Raw genomic sequence first — 21,729 nt, 5'->3', positions numbered from 1 at the left:
CCCGGGCACTAGAGCATGCTCTGAAGAGCCATGTCTACATGTTTCTTAAATACCTCCAGGGATGGTGACTCCACCACCTCCCTGGGCAGGCTGTTCCAGTGCTTGACCACTCTTTCAGTAAAGTAATTCTTCCTAATATCTAATCTAAACTAATCTAATCTAATCTAATCTAATCTAATCTAATCTAATCTAATATCTAATCTATCATTTCAGTAATGCTTTAGAAAAAATCATTAGACTTACTAAAAACTTTTTGCAAAGTTCTGCGAAGGACTACTAGGTTCAGACGCTGCAGAGAGGCTGAGAGGGAGCCTTTAGTAGCTATTTTCCCCTGCTTGCAACGTGTCTGACTCTATACATCTTTCCAGGATTTTGCCAGTGGGAAATTCTCACCAACAGACACAGACAGTTGGCATTAAAACACCCTCTGCCTGCAGTAACAGGGGGCTGCTGGGACTCAGGAGAAGAGAGGGAGGTCAAGGAAGCAAACCAGCAGCTGTCACAGCTGTTGATATAAGACATTTTGCAAATTCAGTTCTTCTTGACTAACTATTTTACAGCAATAATGTGGCACTAGGAGCCATGAACAGGAACAGAGATTTCAAGACCCGTTTCAAGTGGGGACAGAATAGGATTCAAATAGTAAAGGTGATAGAATAAAAATGCATAATGACTGGAGAAATGAAATAGGTTTTAAAATTTGTGACAGGGAGAGACGTTGTGAAATAGCTGAAACACGACTACAAATCAGAAACAAGGTGGTTCTAAGAAAATAGGGATTTAAACCTATGCCCATACAGAAAAATAAACCTAGGTCAGACCTCTGGCATGAACACCATCCGGTGTTTGTCCAAAATGATAAGCCATTAGCACGTTCCTTCAGAAAGATTTGATTTTTCTGCAACACTGATATAATATTCATAAACACTTTCATTATTAGGCTGCTAACTGTTTATAAACATGATGATTTTTTCAGCTGATTATTTAATCACACCGCTTTGGCATCATAATAAATTTTTCCAAGTTCCTGATGCCATGGTAGTGCCAAACAGTTACCAAACAGTAAAATACACAGTCCGATACCAGTACCACACAACACATACAGTCCAACGCTGGACTTTGAAGCCAATTCATGATTACTAAGGATAGTCTAAATTACATATCAGCAGGGAGAAGACAGCTAATTAATGAAATTTCAAAACCCCCAGAACTGGGACCCTGGGTTTGCTAAATACCATAAATAGATTGTTTTCAAAGGAGTGTTACCTATGCTCAATACTACAACTAAAAATGAGTTTAAAAATTGGGAAAAATATCCCAGTGGTGTAACTTCATTTTTGCACAGGACATAAAACAATGCATCTCTTCTCAAGGCAGTTAATGAAGCATAGTACATTCAAATAGGATTCAAAGTAGCAGAGAGGCAATTTAGCATCCCTGTCAGGATTCCCCAGTTGGAGCTGGCGGTGAGGGAAATGACTGAAATTCTCCGTTATCTGTAAAACCTCTATGATTAGTTTTATATGTGTTTATGACTTTCAGTTGCCACACCAGCAATACCTCTGTTACATTTGTGGTATTCTGGTCTCAGTTAAGGACGTAAAATTAACCCTGTTAAAAGAATCGTCAGTGTCTGAAATGAAGGGAAAATGCCTGGCCAAAACCACTTCTGTTTTATGGCCCTCTTCCATGTGTGCTCTTCAAATAGCTCTAATCAGCCTCTCCCTCCATTCAGAAGACTGCTGAAAACATGAAAATTAATTTTGAATTGCATGGGCTTTGAGCTGGTCTTTTAATTTTTCAGTTCTTTCCAAAACTCCCATTTTATGTATATCCTTGCAGCTAGTTGCCCAGCGTCAACATGTGGGCATTGGTTGTACATCTTTCAACTCATTTTCCACACCCAGATCATCCCAAGTTAATGCAAATTGCACCATGTTGTTTCTTAGAGCAATTTTATGACCAAACTACTCCCCAATGAAATTAATTCTGTCCCCTTCATCAGGACTCAATTTGTTACATACACTTTCCTGAGACTGGCAGGTGTTTGCTCCAGGCTGCATTTAAGTCTGTAGGACGCATTGTTCACAAGTGATGTTTTACAACCAAATTAACATTTGTCAACAGCGACAAGAAAAAATGGGACACAGCTAATAAAATAAGAGAAGAAAAATGAACCTTGTCTCTATTTCATTGTCAGAAATAAAAAGAGAATGATGCCAGTTTGACAACACAGTTCCATTTCCTTGCCTTTCCAGTATTATAGATACTTTAAATGGCTTGGATGCACACCAGATCAAGAGACTTTCCCTTGCAAATTATTGCAGTAACTTTTGGTTAGCGTCTATAATTAAAAACACTGGGATGTTCCTGGGTTGTTTTTTTATGGCCTTATCACCTTTTACTTAAGAGCTTCTGTGCTGAACACCAAACTTTGAAAGCACACCAACATCTCTGCAGCCTTGACTCTGCAGCCTCGACTCGTAGCCTGCAGTCCCAGCCCTGGCAGATGAGCCAGCCTTCACTTACCAGTTCTCTGGGACCATATGGCTCACAGAAAGTGACGGCGCTGCCGTGCATTATCACACCGCACTGCTCTCCAACCTCGCAGTTACTGCATTCAGACCTGCAGGAAGAACACACCACGTTCAAAATGGAAATCAGAAACTGTACATTTGAGACGGCATCAGGCTTGTAAATTATAAAAATAAGACCTTTATAGCTTGACACTCAGATATATTGGACTGTTTTGTTATCATGGTGCTGAGTGTAAAGGTTGAGCAACTATATGTGTGATATACTAGGCTTGCCTCTGGAGAAAGACCCTTGCCAATAACGACTTGCTCTCTGCAAACTGTCCCCACTCCACAAAGGAATGTCCCTGCTCATCGACTGCAAAACCATCACACCATGGGAAACCAAGTTGAACTCTTACATATTTAATTTACCCTGAAGTTACTCTTCTTCCAAAATCCTTATGCACATTTGATATACCATCTGTAAACCCAGCGCCGCAGAGTTACCATACAGAAGAGCTCAGGAGAAATGGGGAGGCTCAGCCCCCCTCCAGCCCGCAGGGTTGTTTACGCCAAAGTGCAGATTTGAGGCTTCAGACCTTATCCAAAACAGGACACCAAGAGGCTCCTACAGCCCAGCTGCTGTAACACAGCTCTTGCTGCTGCAGCTTTCGGTTAATATTTGTTATATCCCATATTCCTGTTAACACAGAGTTGCCATTCTGTTCACCTTTTAGGGGAAAAAGTATGAAGAAAATCCCAGAGAAGCTGGTAAGTGCTGCTGAGCCAGGAATTGCACCTCTCCTGATATTTTTTAATTGAAAATGAAGGACTTTGCAGGCAGCCTGACTGCAAAGCAGAGGGAATAGGCCTTCTCCCTCACTTTCGAGGATGAGTGTATCAGCTCTTGGCATGAGCAGATTTTCAAAAAATCTCAGGGATGCTCCCAGGCCCTGACAAACTGCCTCCGATTGGGCTGACCAACATTGCCTTAAGGCATCCAAAGCTCAGCTTTGACATCAGTCCTACAGGCAAACATTTGCTCTTGGAGCAACTCCATTGCAAACAAGGGTGAACGCACTCCAAGCCTTCTTATTTCTTGCTGATGTTTGTCTGCACTTTGATAACTGGTATTTTTAGAGTTTTAAGTGCAATGTACTTATGTTAGGGGTGTTTAGGCATTTTTTTCTTTGGCTTCTCTCACACAGAGTGCCTTAGACTTGGCCACCCTTTCTGACATATAATGCCACCAAAATATGCATTCCCATATACACAGTCAAGGTGTAGTTTAGTAGTGTGCAAAGGTTTGGTTTTCTTCTGTCTGCTCACTCTAAGCTAATTTCTGGATGGTAGATCTTACAGGAAATTGGACGGTAAGGAAGAAATCCCAAGGAATAGGGACTTGCTGTCCACATTATGCGATAGAGTTTTCATTGATTATAGTTGATTCCTATACAAATTTCCTTGGGTTTTTTTTTTTCACCTCTTTTCCTAATTTATATTGCTTATTTGTTTTTTCATTATTAAGTGTTATGTTAAACCTCTGCAAGTCTTTCTGTAAACTACTCGAAGCAGGACTTTTCTATTCCTGAATATCTATAAACCATCAGCCCACAACGGTCCTGGATGGGGCAAACGAAATGTCCAGCTGCAATGCCAGGAAGAGGCTGGCAGCTACCCTGTGGGGCTGGGGCAGCTTTTCCCTGCAGGGACCATGTGTCCAAAAGGTCTCAGCAGGGGAGGATGAGCCAGTGGGAACCCGTATAGTGACAAGAAATAATGTTTAAATGAATTTTTAAAATATGTGTTAAACTAAATGGAGACACTTCCTGCTCCTCTCCTGCAGCAGAATGGGGCTCTCCACCACTCCCTGGCTCCTGGGAAACCTTCCCAGGGCAGCAAAGCGGGGGGCACTTTTGGCAGAATGGGTTAACTCTGCACAGCATACAGTACCCTGCACAATACCCTGCAGCTCTGTGAGTGCTAAGCTGTGCTGAGTGATAGATGTTAGGTTTTCAGATGCATAGATGTGGTGAATAATTGATTGCATTTGTTATTTTAGGTCTCTCCGGTTGGTCCTGGGTGAATTCAGCACAGGACTGGCTTTCTTAAGCCCAAGTCCATTACAGAAGTCAAAGATGAATGCCTCTTTCCAACTTTCCAAACCTCTCCCTTCTTCTGAGATTTTATTAAAGGTCAGTTTTCAGCTCCACTTCCCAAAACAAAGTCAGATGTAAAAAATCCTTGAGGTTTTTTCCTGTATGAATATGTCAGGAAAGTCATTCAGCACTTCACACTGATAGCATTTAGTATTTTGGATATAAAGTAACATTGTTACTATCAACTTCAATGAGTTAACATTATACAAGCCATAGTTGGTCCATATTTTTATTTCCCTTTATAAGGCAAGAAGAGAGTATGTGAGTGTACCAAAGTGTACTTTAAGAGAAAGTACAGAAACAGAGCTCATGGAGGATGTGTTATGTCACTATCTAAATTTCACTTGATCCCTAAACTCTGGTAGCTGAAGAACACAAGAACTGGAACTAGAAGAATACCTAGAATTCTGTAGGATTTTGGCTGTTTATGAGGATTATTTTCATTATCTGATCCTACATTTTGGGGTTTTATAATGGAGCATCTGCCCAAACTCCTGATATGTACGTGCAGAGAGGGGCAGATATGGCAGGAAAACTTTGCCTATGAATACTATGTAGGGAACACTTAGTCCCTCATTAAAGGTTAGGCTACATAATCCAAGGGATATTTTAATTTTGTAATTCTCATATTTCAATGAACACAAAGTGATTCAGCTGTTTACCTATTCTGTTTCAGTAATGTGGTCTGGAAATCCAGAAACACTGTCTTTCTAATATTGCTCTTTCATCATCACTCATTTTTTCTAGGATGACTCCTCTCATAAGAAATTGGATAGCTGTTGGTAATCCTGATTCAAACCTTAGTGCTCTCTTTGAAATGTATTACCTCTGACAAAAAATTGCTCACTAGCTTGACAGAAATGCATGAAGAGTAAAATAATTGATCTGCTGTTCCCTAGATCATCGTCATCGTATTACGTGTTTAGAAATGATCCAATTTGCTCCTCTCCTGGTGCAGACAGGAAGGTTAATTTTTTTTCCATTTATACAAACAGGAGACAGTATTAATTGCCCTGGCTGTGTGCAGCTTTTCACATTATCTTTCTCACCTGCCTGGTCTAAAATCTTAGCATGTTAAAATCACTTCAGCTTTCTCTTCACAGCTGGTACTCGCTTCCACTGTTGACGTGTGTCATATTCACCTAGATGTCTTCTCTGCAGACCTGCCATTGCTCTCATCTCTGGCTTAGAGAGTCCCACCTCTCTCTACTATTGTTCTTCACTTTGCTGAAGGGGAAACATCTGCTGTTTCCTCATCCCTATTTGTCATCTCGTTTCCCTCTACAATACCTGAGTTTGTGGACATTATATTGACTGATGTCTTTTGTGATGTCTGCACTATAAAGAAGATAAACATCTCAAGCTGCCAAGAGATTTTTAAACATAAATCTTTGTGAAGTTTAATCCCGCAGTTTTAGTGCAATTTGGAAACCACTTTAGGACTTCTCTCTCCTGTCACAAAGCTTTCCTCCACCTCTTTGCCACTGGAAATATCGCTGTACCTCTTCATTTCTCATATGCCATGAAGAAGTGATGGAACCTATTTCTTATTGATTGATTTTACATGCTCAGCTTTTCCTCATGTCATCTTTGAAGAGTATGCCTTCTGTACGTGATTGCTGTTTGGAATGTTTGCTGTTTGGAATGCTGATAGGCTTTGAGATGAAACATCACATCAAGTTGGGAAGGAGAGTTTAGCCAGCAACAGGCTTCTGTACAGTGTCTTTCTTTTTCAAATGTACTGAATTCCCTGTTGTCTACAGCCCTACTGTTAAAACTAAGTGCTTTATACAGAAACATACAGTAATGCCAGCATCTCTTCTTTACTAATTTATGCATCTTCTTTTCCCCCTCTTTTTGTCTCAACATTAAAACATTTATCATAGGATTAAACAGAGTATTTTTTCTAGATTTGTTCCTGCATGGCCTGTTTTATTTCTTATATAGCCCCCTTTTTACATTCTCCTCTGCAATTTTATGAGGTTACATAGAGGCAAGCTGATCACAGAAACACGTACTCAGTGACCTAGACTAATACCACCCATATTGGACCTCTTTTGATCCAACCACTTCCTGTCCTTTTCCAGGCAAGTAGTACACAGTGTAGATTTCATTTCCCTACAGAGGAAATCAATTACTTCCATGGTTCCTGAGGTTGCTGAACTAACACTCTCCTATCAGTTCTCAGCAAGTCTCGTGGACCACCAACCATCTGTACTTACCTATCTTAACTTCCACAGCTAATACGTAAAATATATATTGGACATTTATACATATGAAGTATATATGTGTGAAGCATATTTCTTCCACAAGGCAAAGAGATCTTTGTAAAGTTGGTGGCAAATGAGACCCAAGAATTGAGGAAATCTTTGCTTAAGAAAGCAGGCTTGTGCCTATAGGATGGGGACTGTGTAAATAATAATTTTCTGATGTAATTGCACTCTGGAAGAAAAGAATATAAAAATTAGTTGGACATACCACACAAGAAAATCCTCATGGTGGTTGAGTCCCAAGAAAATGAGAGAGATGAGCTCTCTCACTCCCGCATTTCCAGCACAGAAACACTCCCTGCTTCCTTCTTACATGTCACCTCCTGCTGCCTCCTCCTCTCCTTGTCCTTTCCCACTTTAACACTTTCTCCTGTTCTCTCTCAATCACCAATTTGTGATTTAGGTCAGAAACCCACTCCCAGATGCTGTGATGGAAAGCTGCCTGGAAGAAAGAGACCTGGGGGTTCTAATTGACAAGCGGCTGAATATGAGCCGGCAGTGTGCCCAGGTGGCCAAGAAAGCCAATGGCATCCTGGCTTGTATTAGAAATAGCGTGACCAGCAGAAGTAGGGAGGTGATTGTGCCCCTGTACTCAGCACTGGTGAGGCCACACCTCGAGTATTGTGTCCAGTTTTGGGCACCTCAATGCAAGAGAGATATCGAGGTGCTGGAGCGAGTGCAGAGGAGGGCAACGGAGCTGGTGAAGGGCCTGGAAAACAAATCACATGAAGAGCGGTTGAAGGAACTGGGACTGTTTAGTATGAGGAAGAGGAGGCTGAGGGGAGACCTCATCACTCTTTTCAACTACTTGAAAGGACACTGTAGAGAGGTTGGTGCTGGTCTCTTCGCACAGGTAACTAATGACAGAACGAGAGGGAATGGCTTCAAGCTCCAACAGGGTAGGTTTAGACTGAACATTAGGAAAGAATTTTTCACAGAAAGAGTGGTCGGACATTGGAATAGGCTGCCCAGGGAGGTGGTTGAGTCACCATCCCTGGATGTGTTTAAGAGCCGTTTAGATGTGGTGTTGGGGGATATGGTATAGGGGAGAACTTTGTAGTGTAGGGTAGATGGTTGGACTTGATGATCCCAAGAGTCTCTTCCAACCTAGATGATTCTATGATTCTATTCTATGATTTTTCTGTTTACAAGGAGCCACATCCCAACCTTCCCTTTCTCCTCCCCTTGAAGCTCCAGAAACACTCGTAGCCGCTCCTTCCCTGTTCCTGAGCCTCTGAAGAAACAGATGGTTGCTGTGCTGGATGTGTCTTTTAATGTATTTGAAAGAGCAGAAATCCATAAAAAACAGGCAGTCACTCTCGAAATCATACAGTGCCCTTGTGCAAAATTGTTATTTGATGTGAGGCCTCTCCCAGCAATGGAGTGACACACCGGCTCTGCTGGGACTCATAAAATTAGACACACACAGAAGCTATAAAATGCTTTGCTTGTGCACTTGGACTGTACGTCTCTGCCAGAGATGCACATGCCAGAAAGGGGATCAGGAGGAGCGGGACAATATTAATCACATCCAAGCCAGTGTTATGTAGGATTTGGGAAGAAAAGACCATAGGAAAATACAAATACTTCTCTTTTCATCTTTACACAAATAATGGTTTCAGAAATTATTAGAGTGGCTTAGTCTAACTGGCCCCTGGTGAGAAGGCACTGCTGGAGTTATCGGTGCACACAAGGCAGCTGCTACCGCACGCTCCCAGCACAGTAGACCAGAGTCTGAGCAGGGCTGGAAATACTGCTCTCGCAGTTACTGCAATTGTTTGTGGTAAAGATGGGATTTCAGCAGCTGTCAGGGGAAAAAATGCAATTTTAGGGTGGATGGCGTAGACTGTTAATAATCCCTGATTTAACTCCCACTAGAAAATCAAATGAGAATGAGCTTTCTGCCACCAAGTGGGTCTTCACTGGAGGCAGAACTAGTGTAGAAATCCTTTATGCAGAGAAGTTCATGACACCTCATTACAGTTTTCTTGTGCTCCACTTCTATTCAGCATTGCTGAAGATGTTGGCTTTCTTGTGTTATTACAGGAAAATCTGTCTCAGGATTTTGGTGAGTTTTGGGACTCTCTCTCCCAGCACACACCTCTCTGCACTGATCCACCAACCAAGGTGGGTCAAGGTTATTTCAGGGGCACCAAACCCAAATCTTGGGGACAAAAGGAGCAGGAGACTGGGGGCTCTTTTAGTCTGAAATTTCTCTGTTGAGACTGCTATAAAGCAAGGATGAATTTAAAGATAAAAGAGCAATGGATAAATAAATTACGGAGGCTCCCCAACAGACAGGCCCTCTCTGAGTTATGAGACATCTGCAGGGAAATAATGCTTCCTCTCATTTCTTTCCACTCAAGTCCATTTAACACTCTGCTGCTAAAGCTATCTACCTTGGCAGCTATTCTGTAACCCATTAAGAGTCCTTGATCTATTCACTCCCATAAAGAAAGAGGTTTTTTTATATTACAGTATTCCAGGTCCTTAATGCATCTGTCCAGAAAAACATTTAAAGAGGTGATAGAAAAGGAACAAAAGGAGGAAAAATAGTAGGCACATACTAAAAAGTATTACAATAAGTATGTGCAAAAGAAAAATATCCATAAAATTCCTAAACCACAATCTTTTTAATTATGATGGTGAAACTGTGAAAGACCTGCACAGATGGAAAACAGTGACAGGCCTTAATAAAAAGGAAAATGAAGTAAGATTTCACAGAACATATGTATTCCTAACTAATAAATGCAGGTAACTGCTAAAATGCCCATCAAGAATGTATCTGAACAAGACAAACTAACACAGTAAAATATCCCTCTGTCTTGTATGAATTAAATCAATAAAAATAATTACATTTATGAAATAGGATTGGAAGGAATTGAAAACTCAGTAACAATCTCATATAAAAAAAAAGGGGACTTAACCTTCAAAACTTCATATTAAGACTGATAGATGGGTTTATCTGGGTATAGCATGACCAGTAGAAATATTCACTATACGGAATAGAATTGGTCTTGTACTATAAGAGACCTATAACTTCCTCTTTTGTGATATATGTATATAAATATCTATCACTGTGATAATTGTGGTAGTAAAATTATTAATATTTAAGATTGAGAGGCCTGGCTAAGAATCATCTTTGCTAAACAAATATTCTTTTTGACTAAAAGCCAACAGTCTGCAATTGTCTCCGATTCACCACTTCTGAGCTAAGACAACACTGGGTGTGCCACTCCTATAGGCTCTGCCAGGGATGGATACTTGGCTTTATAAAGATTGAAGTGATTGCTTTTCCTCACCTCTTTCCTTGTTTTCTGAAACAGTGTATGGGTTGGGTCCCTGCAGTCACTTGGCAGAGAGTGGGAGAGCAGAGGTGGAGATGCTGTCCGAGTGCTCTGTCACTATGATCAGAGTTAATAAAGCATCCGCCTGACCTGCCCTAAATTGTACTTGCCTTATTATGCACATGGAGTCCTGAGACTCTCCAACAGCATCTACTGGTTAAAGAATGATAACAACCTGTCCTTGCTGTTTCAGACATAGACTGTGATAAAATGAAAGACCGTACTCTGGAATCTCAGTGAATGAAAAAGACCTGGGAATTGGTAGCTGCTGTATAGAGTTGGGAAGGGAAGGATTTTCCTTCCTATACAATACAAAAGTTTTGAAAAAATTTGCCTTCCACAAAAAAAAATAATAGAATCAACCTTAAACATTTTCAGCTGCTGAAAATTAGATGGAGGTATTTAATTCCAGTTATTTTTTTTCATTTGGATGATTTGGAAACATTTGATTTCAGTTTAGAATGAGAGTTTTTACTACAGCTATCTTCACCAGAAATATGTATTACATGAACATGAAATAAAAAATAAAAAATGAAAAAACAAAGTTTAGTTACTGATATTCATCACCTTTTCCATGAAATGATGATGATTCCGTGAAACCAAAATCTTCATACAAAAACATTCACTGAGCTCAGCTCTACTCCTTTCTATTTTAAGATCAATTCAAAATTTGAAGTCAATGAGAATTTGCCACTCACTTCAATGGGCTTAGAATTTCTCAGTCCCTCATTATCCAATTAATTAATAAACTAATATATTTAGGTCCCAATGGAGCAGACACACATAAGCTTACACCAATGTGAGCTAGGGTATTCTGGGAATTAATATAATCCAAATACTTCACTATAATAACCAAAATGTTTTAATTTGCTCAAATGCGTATGAAGGGAAACAGAAGTCTGAAACTCACCACATGGTAGGATTCAATTCTTGCTGATGGTAAGAGTCAAAGTCATCTCGTAGGATAATGCTGTCACTGTGCATTTCAGCTACAAAGAAAAGAAAGCATTATATAAAAAAAAAAATCCAGTATAATCATCCAGTGCTTTCAAAGTGCTGCCTTACCTACACCTAAAGTAATACATTGTAAAATGAGGAAATCAGATTTTTAAATTATGCTAGTTACAGAAACAGGGTTTCTCAGCTGGTTTCTTTGCTCTCTCTGGATCATACTACCACATAAAACTAAGTCGTTTCCCAATCTATCACCAAAGTGATAGGCTGTGAAAAGATGCATTCATCAAATACATACTAAATGTTTTAAGACCTTTTGTTCCAAGCTGTTGGTTGCTCTGAATGTGCAGAAAAAATCCTTCTGAATGCAGACTTTGGAAACACTGGCACAAGGAGGGATGAGGTGTCCTAGTGAGTGTACTAGTCAGGGGGTTCATTCTGGTAACTCATAAGCAAAAATCCATGAGCTCATTAGAATTTCTCTGCTCCTATCAGTGGAGCTGGCAGTAAAGGTCAGCTCATGTAAGGAATATAAACTGTGAGTTATGTTACACAGATGTTTCTAAACTTGCAAGTCTGCAAGCTTTGAACCCCATCTTTCCCCTTAGATTTCCTGTATCACTTATGCATGATGACCAAAAAACCAAACAAAACACAACCGCAAACCAAACAAACAAAATTTTGGCAGCTGTATTTGTATTAAACAGATCTTTCTCTACAAATACTTCCATTAAACAACTGACGTGACTGTCACCTGCTACTCAAACAGAGCAAGGATGCCAAAATCTGCACGGGATTAATCAACTTGCAATACACAGGTTAATAGGTGCAGGGCTGGAGCTCTGCTGCGAGCTCTGTGCTCTGCCTGGAGAGCAGGAGAAGCAGTGCCCTGCTCCTGGGTACACTGGGACAAAACCTTCCTCCCAGTGACCCAGCACTGGCGTGACGGGGCTGTCCCACACCGGGGGTTCAGGGTCCTCGTGCAGAGAGATGTTCTATTACATGGCTAGGAAGAAAAGCTCTGCAGCATCATATACTCACACTGCAAGGGCTCAAAGGCAATAAACAAACAGCAATAAAAATCACAATGAAAAATCAACTAATCAGAATTAGACATAATTCAATTCATTTTATGAGTCTCATTTTTATTTGAATTCCCCAGAGCTAGTTTCATATGACCTTATGGATTGTTTATTATAATAAAGTTAGTGATTCTAAGTTTTAGTAATAAGAATGACAAATCACCTACCTAGGTGAGGGTGTAAGGGAGCTTCTGTCGGGGCTGTGGAGAACAAAGACACACAAGGCATGAATATCTTCTGTGATTAGGGCTTAATTGCAGCATTAAAAATCAATTCAGCATAAAACAAATTGTACAGTACGTGTTCTCTTAAGTCAACTATCCCAACAGGTTAATTATGAAAAATGTGGTACAAACTGAAAGTTACAAAAATATAACAGGAAAGAAAAAATAAATATTCTCTAATTAAAATAAGCATCAATAATAAATGGAAGACAGAAAAGGTTGTACAGCAAAGTAAGAAAGATCACTTTTAGCCTAGGATTATGAAATATTATTAGAAATAATTTGGATTAAGGTTTGATAATTCAATGATTGGCTAAATGAGCGGAAATTAGACTGAACAAAAGAAATAGTGTAGAAGAGGCAAAAATGCCACACTTTGACCCTTTATACTGCACTGGATGACATTTCACCAGGAATATTTTGGGTGAAAAAATCCCAACAAAAAATATTCTAGAGCAACAAGGGATTGACTCAGCAAATCACTGAATCAAACACTTATTTTAAAGCACATTTTTACATGCATTGCTGAATCAATTCCCAAGTAGGCCCTTGTCTTCTGAGTAACAGTAGAATATCGTGAAGACACACTGGGGGGGAGGGTGGGGTCTGTGAAATCACAAAAATTGATTAAGTAGTCTTCTTCTAACACTTTACAAGAGGAGTCTCCATGTAAAATTACACACATTAAAATAGAATGTATTGGTAAAGGCACAGCTCCATAAAAAATATGGGGCAGTCTAGAAGGTGGCTACACAGTCTGTTAGATACTCCTTGGTAGCTACTACATCCATAGACTTGCCCAATCTTAAATCCAAAGTAAGTTACACCTCTTTCACAGAGGAAAAGTAAGCTCCTAGGGAGCAGGTACCTTGTTTGTCTCTCAGTACCTTGTCCATGAAGCTATATTTCTAGCTATATTTTGTACTTTGGTAAATAGAACACCAAAAAATGAGAATTTTTGAAGCCAGGATTCTTTTGATGATTCTGTGTTTCTTGTTGCACTGACCTAAATTGTATCAGTAAGCCTGATTTCTTCAGCAAATTTGCAAAAAATTACTGAAGCACTGCAATTTCTGTCATAACATCTGACAAATTAAAAATAGATTAAAAATAAACATAAAAATGAATGCAGCAATCTGTGTAGGGCCCTCACATACAGTCATTTGAATAGAAAGTCCAACACAGATCTCAAGAATTTTGTTTTTCTCTTCCTGCTCTCTCCTTAAACACTGGGTTTGCATGGAGGCGTGACGTTCTGTAATGAAATTGCAACATTTTATGGGGAAGTTGGTGATTAAGAAGATTTGGAAAGAAACAACTGAGGTATCTGCAGACCAGAAAAGGATGGCAACCAGTCTGGATTTGGCTTAGACAGAAACCTTTGATTAACTGACTTACAATTTGAAAGACCGACAGGTTTTACTCCATCCAGTAACCATATATATATATATATGTGTAGGTGTGTGTGTATATAGAGAGACAGACAATGCTGAAAACAACCACAGAACCACTGAAAGCTTTACTTCAGTGAAGAGCAAAGGCATTCTTAAGAGTCTGATGCTGAATACAAAATGCAGACTTGCAGAAATATGAAATCGTGGGGTTTTTTTTCTTTATGCGACTAACTTGCTCTATTTTTTATACAAGAAACTTATCCATGGCATCTTCTCTTCGCCAGCAGAAATGCTAGAAATGATGCAAGCAATGGCCAAGACCTCTCATCATGACAGTACAAAATCTGGACCATTACAACTCCAATTGCAGGTTAACCTTGGCACTCCCTCCAGGATAATGCTGGGCTGCACCGGTAGGTACTACACAGGAAAAGACTGCATTTGTCCCTTAAAGTCCCAGGCACTGTTTTTCTCCATGGAGGCATGTATAAATTTCTCCAGAAAATTTTTAAAACCTCTTTGCACAGAAGAAATGGATTAAACTGGATTAACTGAATTATTTCCCAGACTGAGCAATACAAGCAGTTCTGGATTTTGCCTGTAGGAAAATAAGTACGTTATGGCATAGGATTTTAAATACTTGTGATGTTGTAAGAGGTTGACCTTAAAATAAGACCTCTGTCTCTGATGCTCTGTATAACCCCTTTTCATTAGTTCCAGATTATCACTAAGTGATGATCCCTTGTGAACAGAGGTGTGGCTGAGAGCTACTCTGCTAGTGCTCATCTATGAGGAGGGTGGTTGTGTCAGGCCACATCATTGGCAGACTCATTAGTTGGCCAAACAAATTTCATTAGCCTTTTAGAGTAATTCAATTGAAAAGTACCTTCCTCTCCAACAAGAGCAGTTCAGAACTCAAAATTAAAATGAAAGACTAGGTTCTCATTCATCCCAGGGCACTTGGAATTGCTTTTTGGAAGAGGCTTTCTATGGAAAGCAGTCCAATCCAGGTGTCCTGGTTTGAGGACACCAGGACACGACACCAGGATACACACAATCACTAATGATACTTTCTGAAGTTATTGTACAAAATTTCAGCATTCATCCAAAAGGCACGCGTATAGCACAAACTTGGAATCTTTACATTTGCAAACTACTTTGACTTCGGCAGTTTTAAAAATGTAACTAGCTGTTAGGGTGATTAAAGAATACAAAAATAGGATCTGAGAATTTTTCCTAAAACAGCTCTTCAATTATATGCATAGTATATGGCAAAACAAAACTGCTTACCAGTAGGCAGAAATGAAGGAAATTGTGCAGATATATACTAGTGCACTAGACCACTCAAAAAAAAAAAAAAAATAAGGGCAGAGTTAAGCAAACGCTTAATGTTGCACAAAAGTTTGTTCTTACAAAACAAGACTTGGTTGAGGAGGGGCTATGTTTCATAAATATTTACAGAATTTGAGAAGCCCAAGGATTTTTGTCTCAGGTATTCCTTCGTCTAATTTCTAATTCAAATTTCAGAGCTGAATATGACAGAAGACTGAGAAGGCACTGTTTAATGAGTGATAAACCTAGACTTTAATCTCCCTATGAATAATTTCTGTATTACATTTTATCTTTCATTGCAAAACAGCACTGTGTTAATCTTCAAGTGTTGTAGTTAAGGTGCCCAAAATACTAGGAATCTAGAATATCACACATAATCAATTGTAGTAGTTGTAAAATATTTCCAGATCTGCCTTTTTTATCAATTTCATGGAATCATAGAATAGTTTGGGTTGGAAGGGACCTTTAAAGGTCATCTAGTTCAACCTCCCTGCAACAAGCAGGGATATCTTCAAATAAATCAGGTTGCTCTGTGCCCTATCCAACCTGGTCTTGAATGTTGCCAGGGATGGAGCATCTACCACCTCTCTGGGTAACCTGGGCAAGTGTTTTACCACTCCCATTGTAAAAAAATTCTTCCTTAAATTTAGTCTGAATCTATCCTCTTTTTGTTTTAAACCCCTTGTCCTATTGCAATAGGCCCTGCTAAAAAGTTTGTCCCCATCTTTCTTACAACCTCACTTTAAGTACCAAAAGACTGCTATAAGGTCTCCCCAGAGCCTTCTCTTCTCCAGGCTAAACTACCCCAACTCTCTCAGCCTGTTCTCATAGGAGGGGTGTGCCAGCCCTCTGATCATCTTCATGGCCCTCCTCTGGACCCTTTCCAACAGGTCCATGTCCTTCCTGTGCTGAGGCCCCAGAGCTGGACACAATACTCCAGGTGGGGTCTCACCAGACTGGAGTAGAGGGACAGAATCACCTCCCTCGACCTGTTGGCCATGCTTCTTGTGATACAGCCCAGGATACAGTTGGCCTTCTGGGCTGCGAGTGCACATTGTGGGCTCATGTCCAGTTTTTCATCCACCAGTACACCCAAGTCCTTCTCCTCAGGGCTGCTCTCAATCCCTTCATCGCTCAGCCTGTATTGATACCAGGGATTGCCCCGACCCAGGTGCAGGAATTTATAGAACTACTAATTTCAGAACAATAAGGATTATACACTAGTGTACAATGTGGTGTACAGTGTGGTTGAAGTCAAATCGAGTTTCCTTTCATATTACAATAAGGTTAAAAAATATTATATGGGGCAGAATAGCTATACAGTGCAAAAGTGTAAAACATTTGCAAATTAAAATGAAGTATTGTATACTTCAGACTGAGAGGAGGAAAAAAAGGCCACCTTAGTTCATATTTTAAACCATGATTCACTTTCTTAGATGTTCCTTAGACACTTTTGGATGGTATTAAATTTAGAATCAGTATTTATGTGGCTCCAAAATGCATCTTAGCTTGAATGACAATGTTGTACCTTTTAAAAAAAGTAAATTAATTTATTATTTGATTTTTATCTAGCACCCTGGGTATATACAGAAATTTATAAGAGATAAATTGTACTAAGCAAAGAATGGAAATGGAGCTCAACAAAGTTCACAATCTAAGAGGCATGAGAAAGTACAATATGAGAAAATGTAAGGAAATGTAGGATCCTTGCCTTGTAAGGCCAGGCAATCCCTTTGGTAGGAAAAGCACAGAAGAAAGTACACAATACAAAGTGATTCAGAGACAGAAAGGCCACAGTCAAACTGGAAGCGTGAGAAACTTGAGGAAAGTAATGGGGAATGCAGAAGTCAATGAGGTCATTGTGGGGCTCAGTTGTCAATGGGATGGGGAGAATGAAGGCATCTTTTGGAGTAAAAAGTTAAAATTTTCTGCGGATGAAGTAAGGCTACTGAAAGGCTAAACCAATAGAAAAATATACCCTGTTTTGGTTAAACTGGAAGAGAGGAAAACAGGAGAGAAGTGGGAAGGGAGAGTCATCTTCAAACAGAGAAGTTGGAATATGAGGAGGGAAACAAGATTTGGTCATGGTCCTGATGTCAGTGGAAAAATAAGAATCAGAAACATTAAACATGGTAATGGCTAACTGGTAAGCAAAACCAGTCTCCATTCAGAAAAAAAAAAAAAAGAGTTAATGCAAATTACATGTGTTTCAGCAACATCAGTTTGTACTATTGACACCCGTATTCCATAGATCTGTGGGGTCAAACCTGCGTTCAGGGACAGGTAGGGCATACAGCTTAAGAAAACATTCCTAAAACTCACTGGAAAATAGATAGACTTTTTTTTTTTTTTATTTATTTTAATTTTTATGGAACCCTGGACTTTTTTTAAAAATATAAAGGAAAAGTGAGTTACAGACAAACACTGTGCTCAGAGTTCAGCAGCCAGCAGCCATTAGCTGTTGCTCATCAATTCATCACAAATGAGATGTGCAGAGAGGTATATTCTGCTTTGCAGATTATGAAAAAGTCTAATCTCCTTGTCATTAGCAGCCAGATGAAGATGAAAAAGGAAATTAATTCTTTTATTCAGACTCCTGCCAATACTTTCTCTCTACTGGTAAACAAAGTTGCTATTGAATGATAGAGGCTGAACATGCCCCTAGAGAGTCAGTGTGTTGCCCGAGGGCTGCATTATTCTCCCTGACACATAAGCCAAAGAACAATATGTCAGCTCTGAACTCTAGTCTTCTGTTCTGTAAAATACTGTTCTGGTCAAGCCTGAGAGCCTGCAATCTGCTTTGCATTTGTTTTTCAGAGTGTTCTTAAAGTCATATTTACAAGGTCCAAAACATGCCTAAAAGATCTTCCACAAACATTCAGGTGGAAGCTATCAAATAAAGAGAGTTTGGGCCAATTCTCAGGATTTACTTTCATAAGGAGACATCTGTCAGATGGTAGAGTGGTTTCTTAAGAAAGGAATCCCAATCCTATAATTTGTGGCATTGAGTATGGGATTGTATAAAATTCTGGGAACTATGCTGCAAGCAATGATTTTGCACTAGGAGGGAATGACATCCTTCCCCTTTTCCACCTCTCAGGTTTTATTGTTCTGAGATTCACCTCTAGTCAGTCAGAACTAAATTACATGCTCACAAATCTCCCAGCATGGTCCTTATTCCAAAGAATTGTACTACTGGTCCAAAGTTACATAGTGTACGGGGGAAACGGTCTCCTTAGCCCTTTAGCACCCTACTTGGTGTGGTGGAGGCAGGAGGGGTTCTGTGATGTGGCTGCATCCATCCCGGCACCGCAAGCTGCTCCTACCAGCAGCATCGCTGTACTCATACAGACCTAAAGTCCTTTGAGTTCTACAGGGCAATGCAGCCAGGTCTGCTGTTTTCCCAACTCCATTTTAATTATGCTACTGCTTATTAATGTATGATTTTTATTCTACTCAAGCCAGGAATAAATATGAATCATTCTGCACAATAATAAATGTACCTTGTTTTCCATTTATTTTGATATTAGATCAACAATTTAAGGAGATTGTTAATTAAAAATATCATTAACATTATTTCTTCTTAAAAGTATTTTTAAGACATCTGTCTTTTCTTGGCCTATACAGTTTTTGTTTTCTTGCCTATTTGTGCTGGATTACCTCTTTTGTCTGTTAATTTTTATGTCTCCTTTCTTCAGTAAAATTCTTATAAACTGTAAAAGCTTACATCAGTTCTCAAAGATGTCTCTAGCTTCCTAAAATATTTATTATATGCTGAATACACAGGTTTTCAAGCAATTATTTTACTTTCCTTGGTGTCTTTCCCTATGGTATCATTCCTTATTCTATTTACATTACACATAAGGCTACTTGCTTGGCATTCCCATCCCTTAATGCTGCCCCTTATCATCCTCTAATTCTCTTCAAAATAAGAACTACGCCTTCCTTTCACTGCACAAATCCCATTAACTCTATTAGGATTTACTAATGCACATCTGAGGGTGGACAGTCACAATGAACATGATTTCTGAGATGTCTTGCTACTTTCACGTCTTCATGTATATCTTTTGTGCTAGTTATTATGGAGTCTGATATTATTTCCAATGAACGTACTTATTAAAAAGATGTCCTGTAATAAAACTATGAAGTTGCCCCATGAAAACCACTTAATATGTCACATCATCCACTACAGCATTTCAGTATAGTAATGTTTAGGGCCAGAAACAGACCATGACATCTTATTTATGTCAATCTACCTTGCTGTTTTGCATATATATCTTCATAATATATTTGCTTCTAAATAAATTAATATTAATAGTGTTGATGAAAGTCTGATTGTCTTCATGGAATAAAAGCAGCAGTTTGCTTCAAAGAAAGTATCTTTTATTTGAATAGAAAAATTAATCCTGATAGTATAAGAGTTATAATCGCATGCGCTGTTTTGGGGGACTAATGCAATGGGCATTGTCTGCTTAAGAAATAAGAACCAAAGCGCAGAGGAGATCCTGGTGCTGGAACGGATGGGAGGAAGGGCAATGGGTAACAGGTTAACCATCTGAGTCAGGAGAACTGTGGCCAAGCTAGGAACCTAAGGGCAGAGAGGCCTTGGTGAGGATAAAATCTCAGAGAACGACCAAGAGAACCTGTGAGAAGTTTGCACATCAGTATTGCAGGGAAATTTGATGACTGATTAAATGGCTGTCATGCACTGTGAACCACTCCGAGAACAGTACCTCTGGGTGATCATTCACTAACTGAAATCTGATGTTTGCAGAGTTATCGCAACGACATAAAATATTTTGGAGAAGGCAAATCCAGAAAGTCCCTGAAGTGACTGTGTATAAAGTGAAGAGAATTCCTGGGAAAATTGTGGGAAACACAAAAGTCCTGAGGATCCAGAGACTACGACAAGGTGGGGAAGCTGGAGGCTCTTTCAGGGAAGTGGGGCAGGTCATGGCTATCAGTGGCCAGGTGGGAGAAGGAGGCACAGGGGCTGTCACAGCTGAGCAGCCAGTGAAGGCCCAGGGATGGCACATCTCAATTTTTTATTCTCTACTCACAACCGATTCACAAATCCTATTTTGTCCTTGTCCTGCAGAGTCCCCATGAACTCAGGGACAGCACGCACTACCATAACAACCTATTGCTCTTACCAATTGCTATTATGTTGATTTGAGGTTAGGTTAGGTTATGCTCCAAAACTGGAGAAATGTAAAGCAGAGAAGGGTGAAAGCATTGCAATTTCTGCTGTCAGCTCTCGCAGTAAAATCTACTGGTACAGCATGTCTGAATAAAAGACTGTCAAAGCCTGGATGGATTTCTACTCACTAGTCTCTGCTTATCAAGGTATTCTCTTCTAGCAGGCAGAAATCTTGTTGCTTTGCTCATATTATCCTTGACCATGCTGCCAGTTCTGACACTGAGAGTTATATATTTCCTTTCAGCTTGCTTGCACATAGCTTTCATTGTGCTGGTCACTGCCAGTGCTCTGGCTCTCTGTGACTCTGCCAACAATATGTCTTTCACTTCCTTCTCCTTTCCTTATGTGGGCACCACAGGCTGCCTTTGGCCATGGTGTGCTCACTATGCAGCTGTGCTTTGGAGAGTTTCTTCTGCTTATGAGGCTTTTCACCATTTTATGCTGATGACTCTGCATATTGATTTTTCCTCTCTTGACTTGCGTCCATACAGTGAGTACCCACTGTGAAATATCCTCACCATCCTCCATAGCACATCCCAAATTGTGATCCTGCCAACACTTCTGTTCCCAAATCCCCTTATACTAGTCACCGAAACACTACTCTTCCACATCCACATTATAGGGGTACAATTTATCTCCTGTTCTGAATATCAAATGCATTTTGGTAATTTCTCCAGATGTTTTTTTCCTTCCCCACCTGGTCCAATCACGTTCCGTACAGATCATTATAACATTCCCTTCTGATTGCCAGCACCTGTGTTACATTTTTCTAATTCATTCAAAATATAACTAACTTCCTAGCTCGTTAGCTAACATCTTCAGTCACCTCTCTGAATTCCCCTTCTTACTTTCCATTGAAATATTAAAATCCTGAAAACTCAAATACTGAAATTGAAATACTTTTCACTCATTTTCACAGGGGTAGTGTTCATACCTTATATGAATAACTCAATATATGCTAAAGACATAATGTTCAACAGCTTCTTATTGCAAAAACCATTGTATAGATATTCCCAAACTCATAGGAAAAAAACATTATAGCTCTAATACCCCTAAAAGATGTATTTTATTTTGGGGGATTTTCTCGTTTGTTAATATGACAACACATTTCTAATTTTGAAATATTTTAGACTGCTTGGCCCATGTTTCACTGTCTCTTTTCACATGGAAATATCACTGGAATTTTGCGGAGAAAACTATCAGCACAGAAATTCCTTTCACTTCTGTATCAAAAATGATGGATACTTTCTC

General features: G+C 39.6%; 1 protein-coding gene across 1 annotated transcript in view; it reads right to left on the bottom strand.

The window, feature by feature from the left end:
• The window catches only part of RELN (reelin), a 292,013-nt gene that overhangs the window by 152,216 nt on the left and 118,068 nt on the right, over positions 1-21,729 (bottom strand). The window contains exons 5-7 of the mRNA XM_074169082.1: positions 12,496-12,528; positions 11,203-11,281; positions 2,530-2,626 (exon numbers count right to left, since the gene is read on the bottom strand). Coding sequence (XP_074025183.1) covers positions 2,530-2,626; positions 11,203-11,281; positions 12,496-12,528 — 209 coding nt within the window. The remainder of the gene's footprint in view (positions 1-2,529; positions 2,627-11,202; positions 11,282-12,495; positions 12,529-21,729) is intronic.

The sequence above is a fragment of the Numenius arquata genome, chromosome 2 (assembly GCF_964106895.1).
Source record: "Numenius arquata chromosome 2, bNumArq3.hap1.1, whole genome shotgun sequence".
Classification (NCBI taxonomy): Eukaryota; Metazoa; Chordata; class Aves; order Charadriiformes; family Scolopacidae; genus Numenius; species Numenius arquata.
Note: the sequence above shows the minus strand (reverse complement) of the source record. Positions and strands in the feature narration are given on the sequence as shown.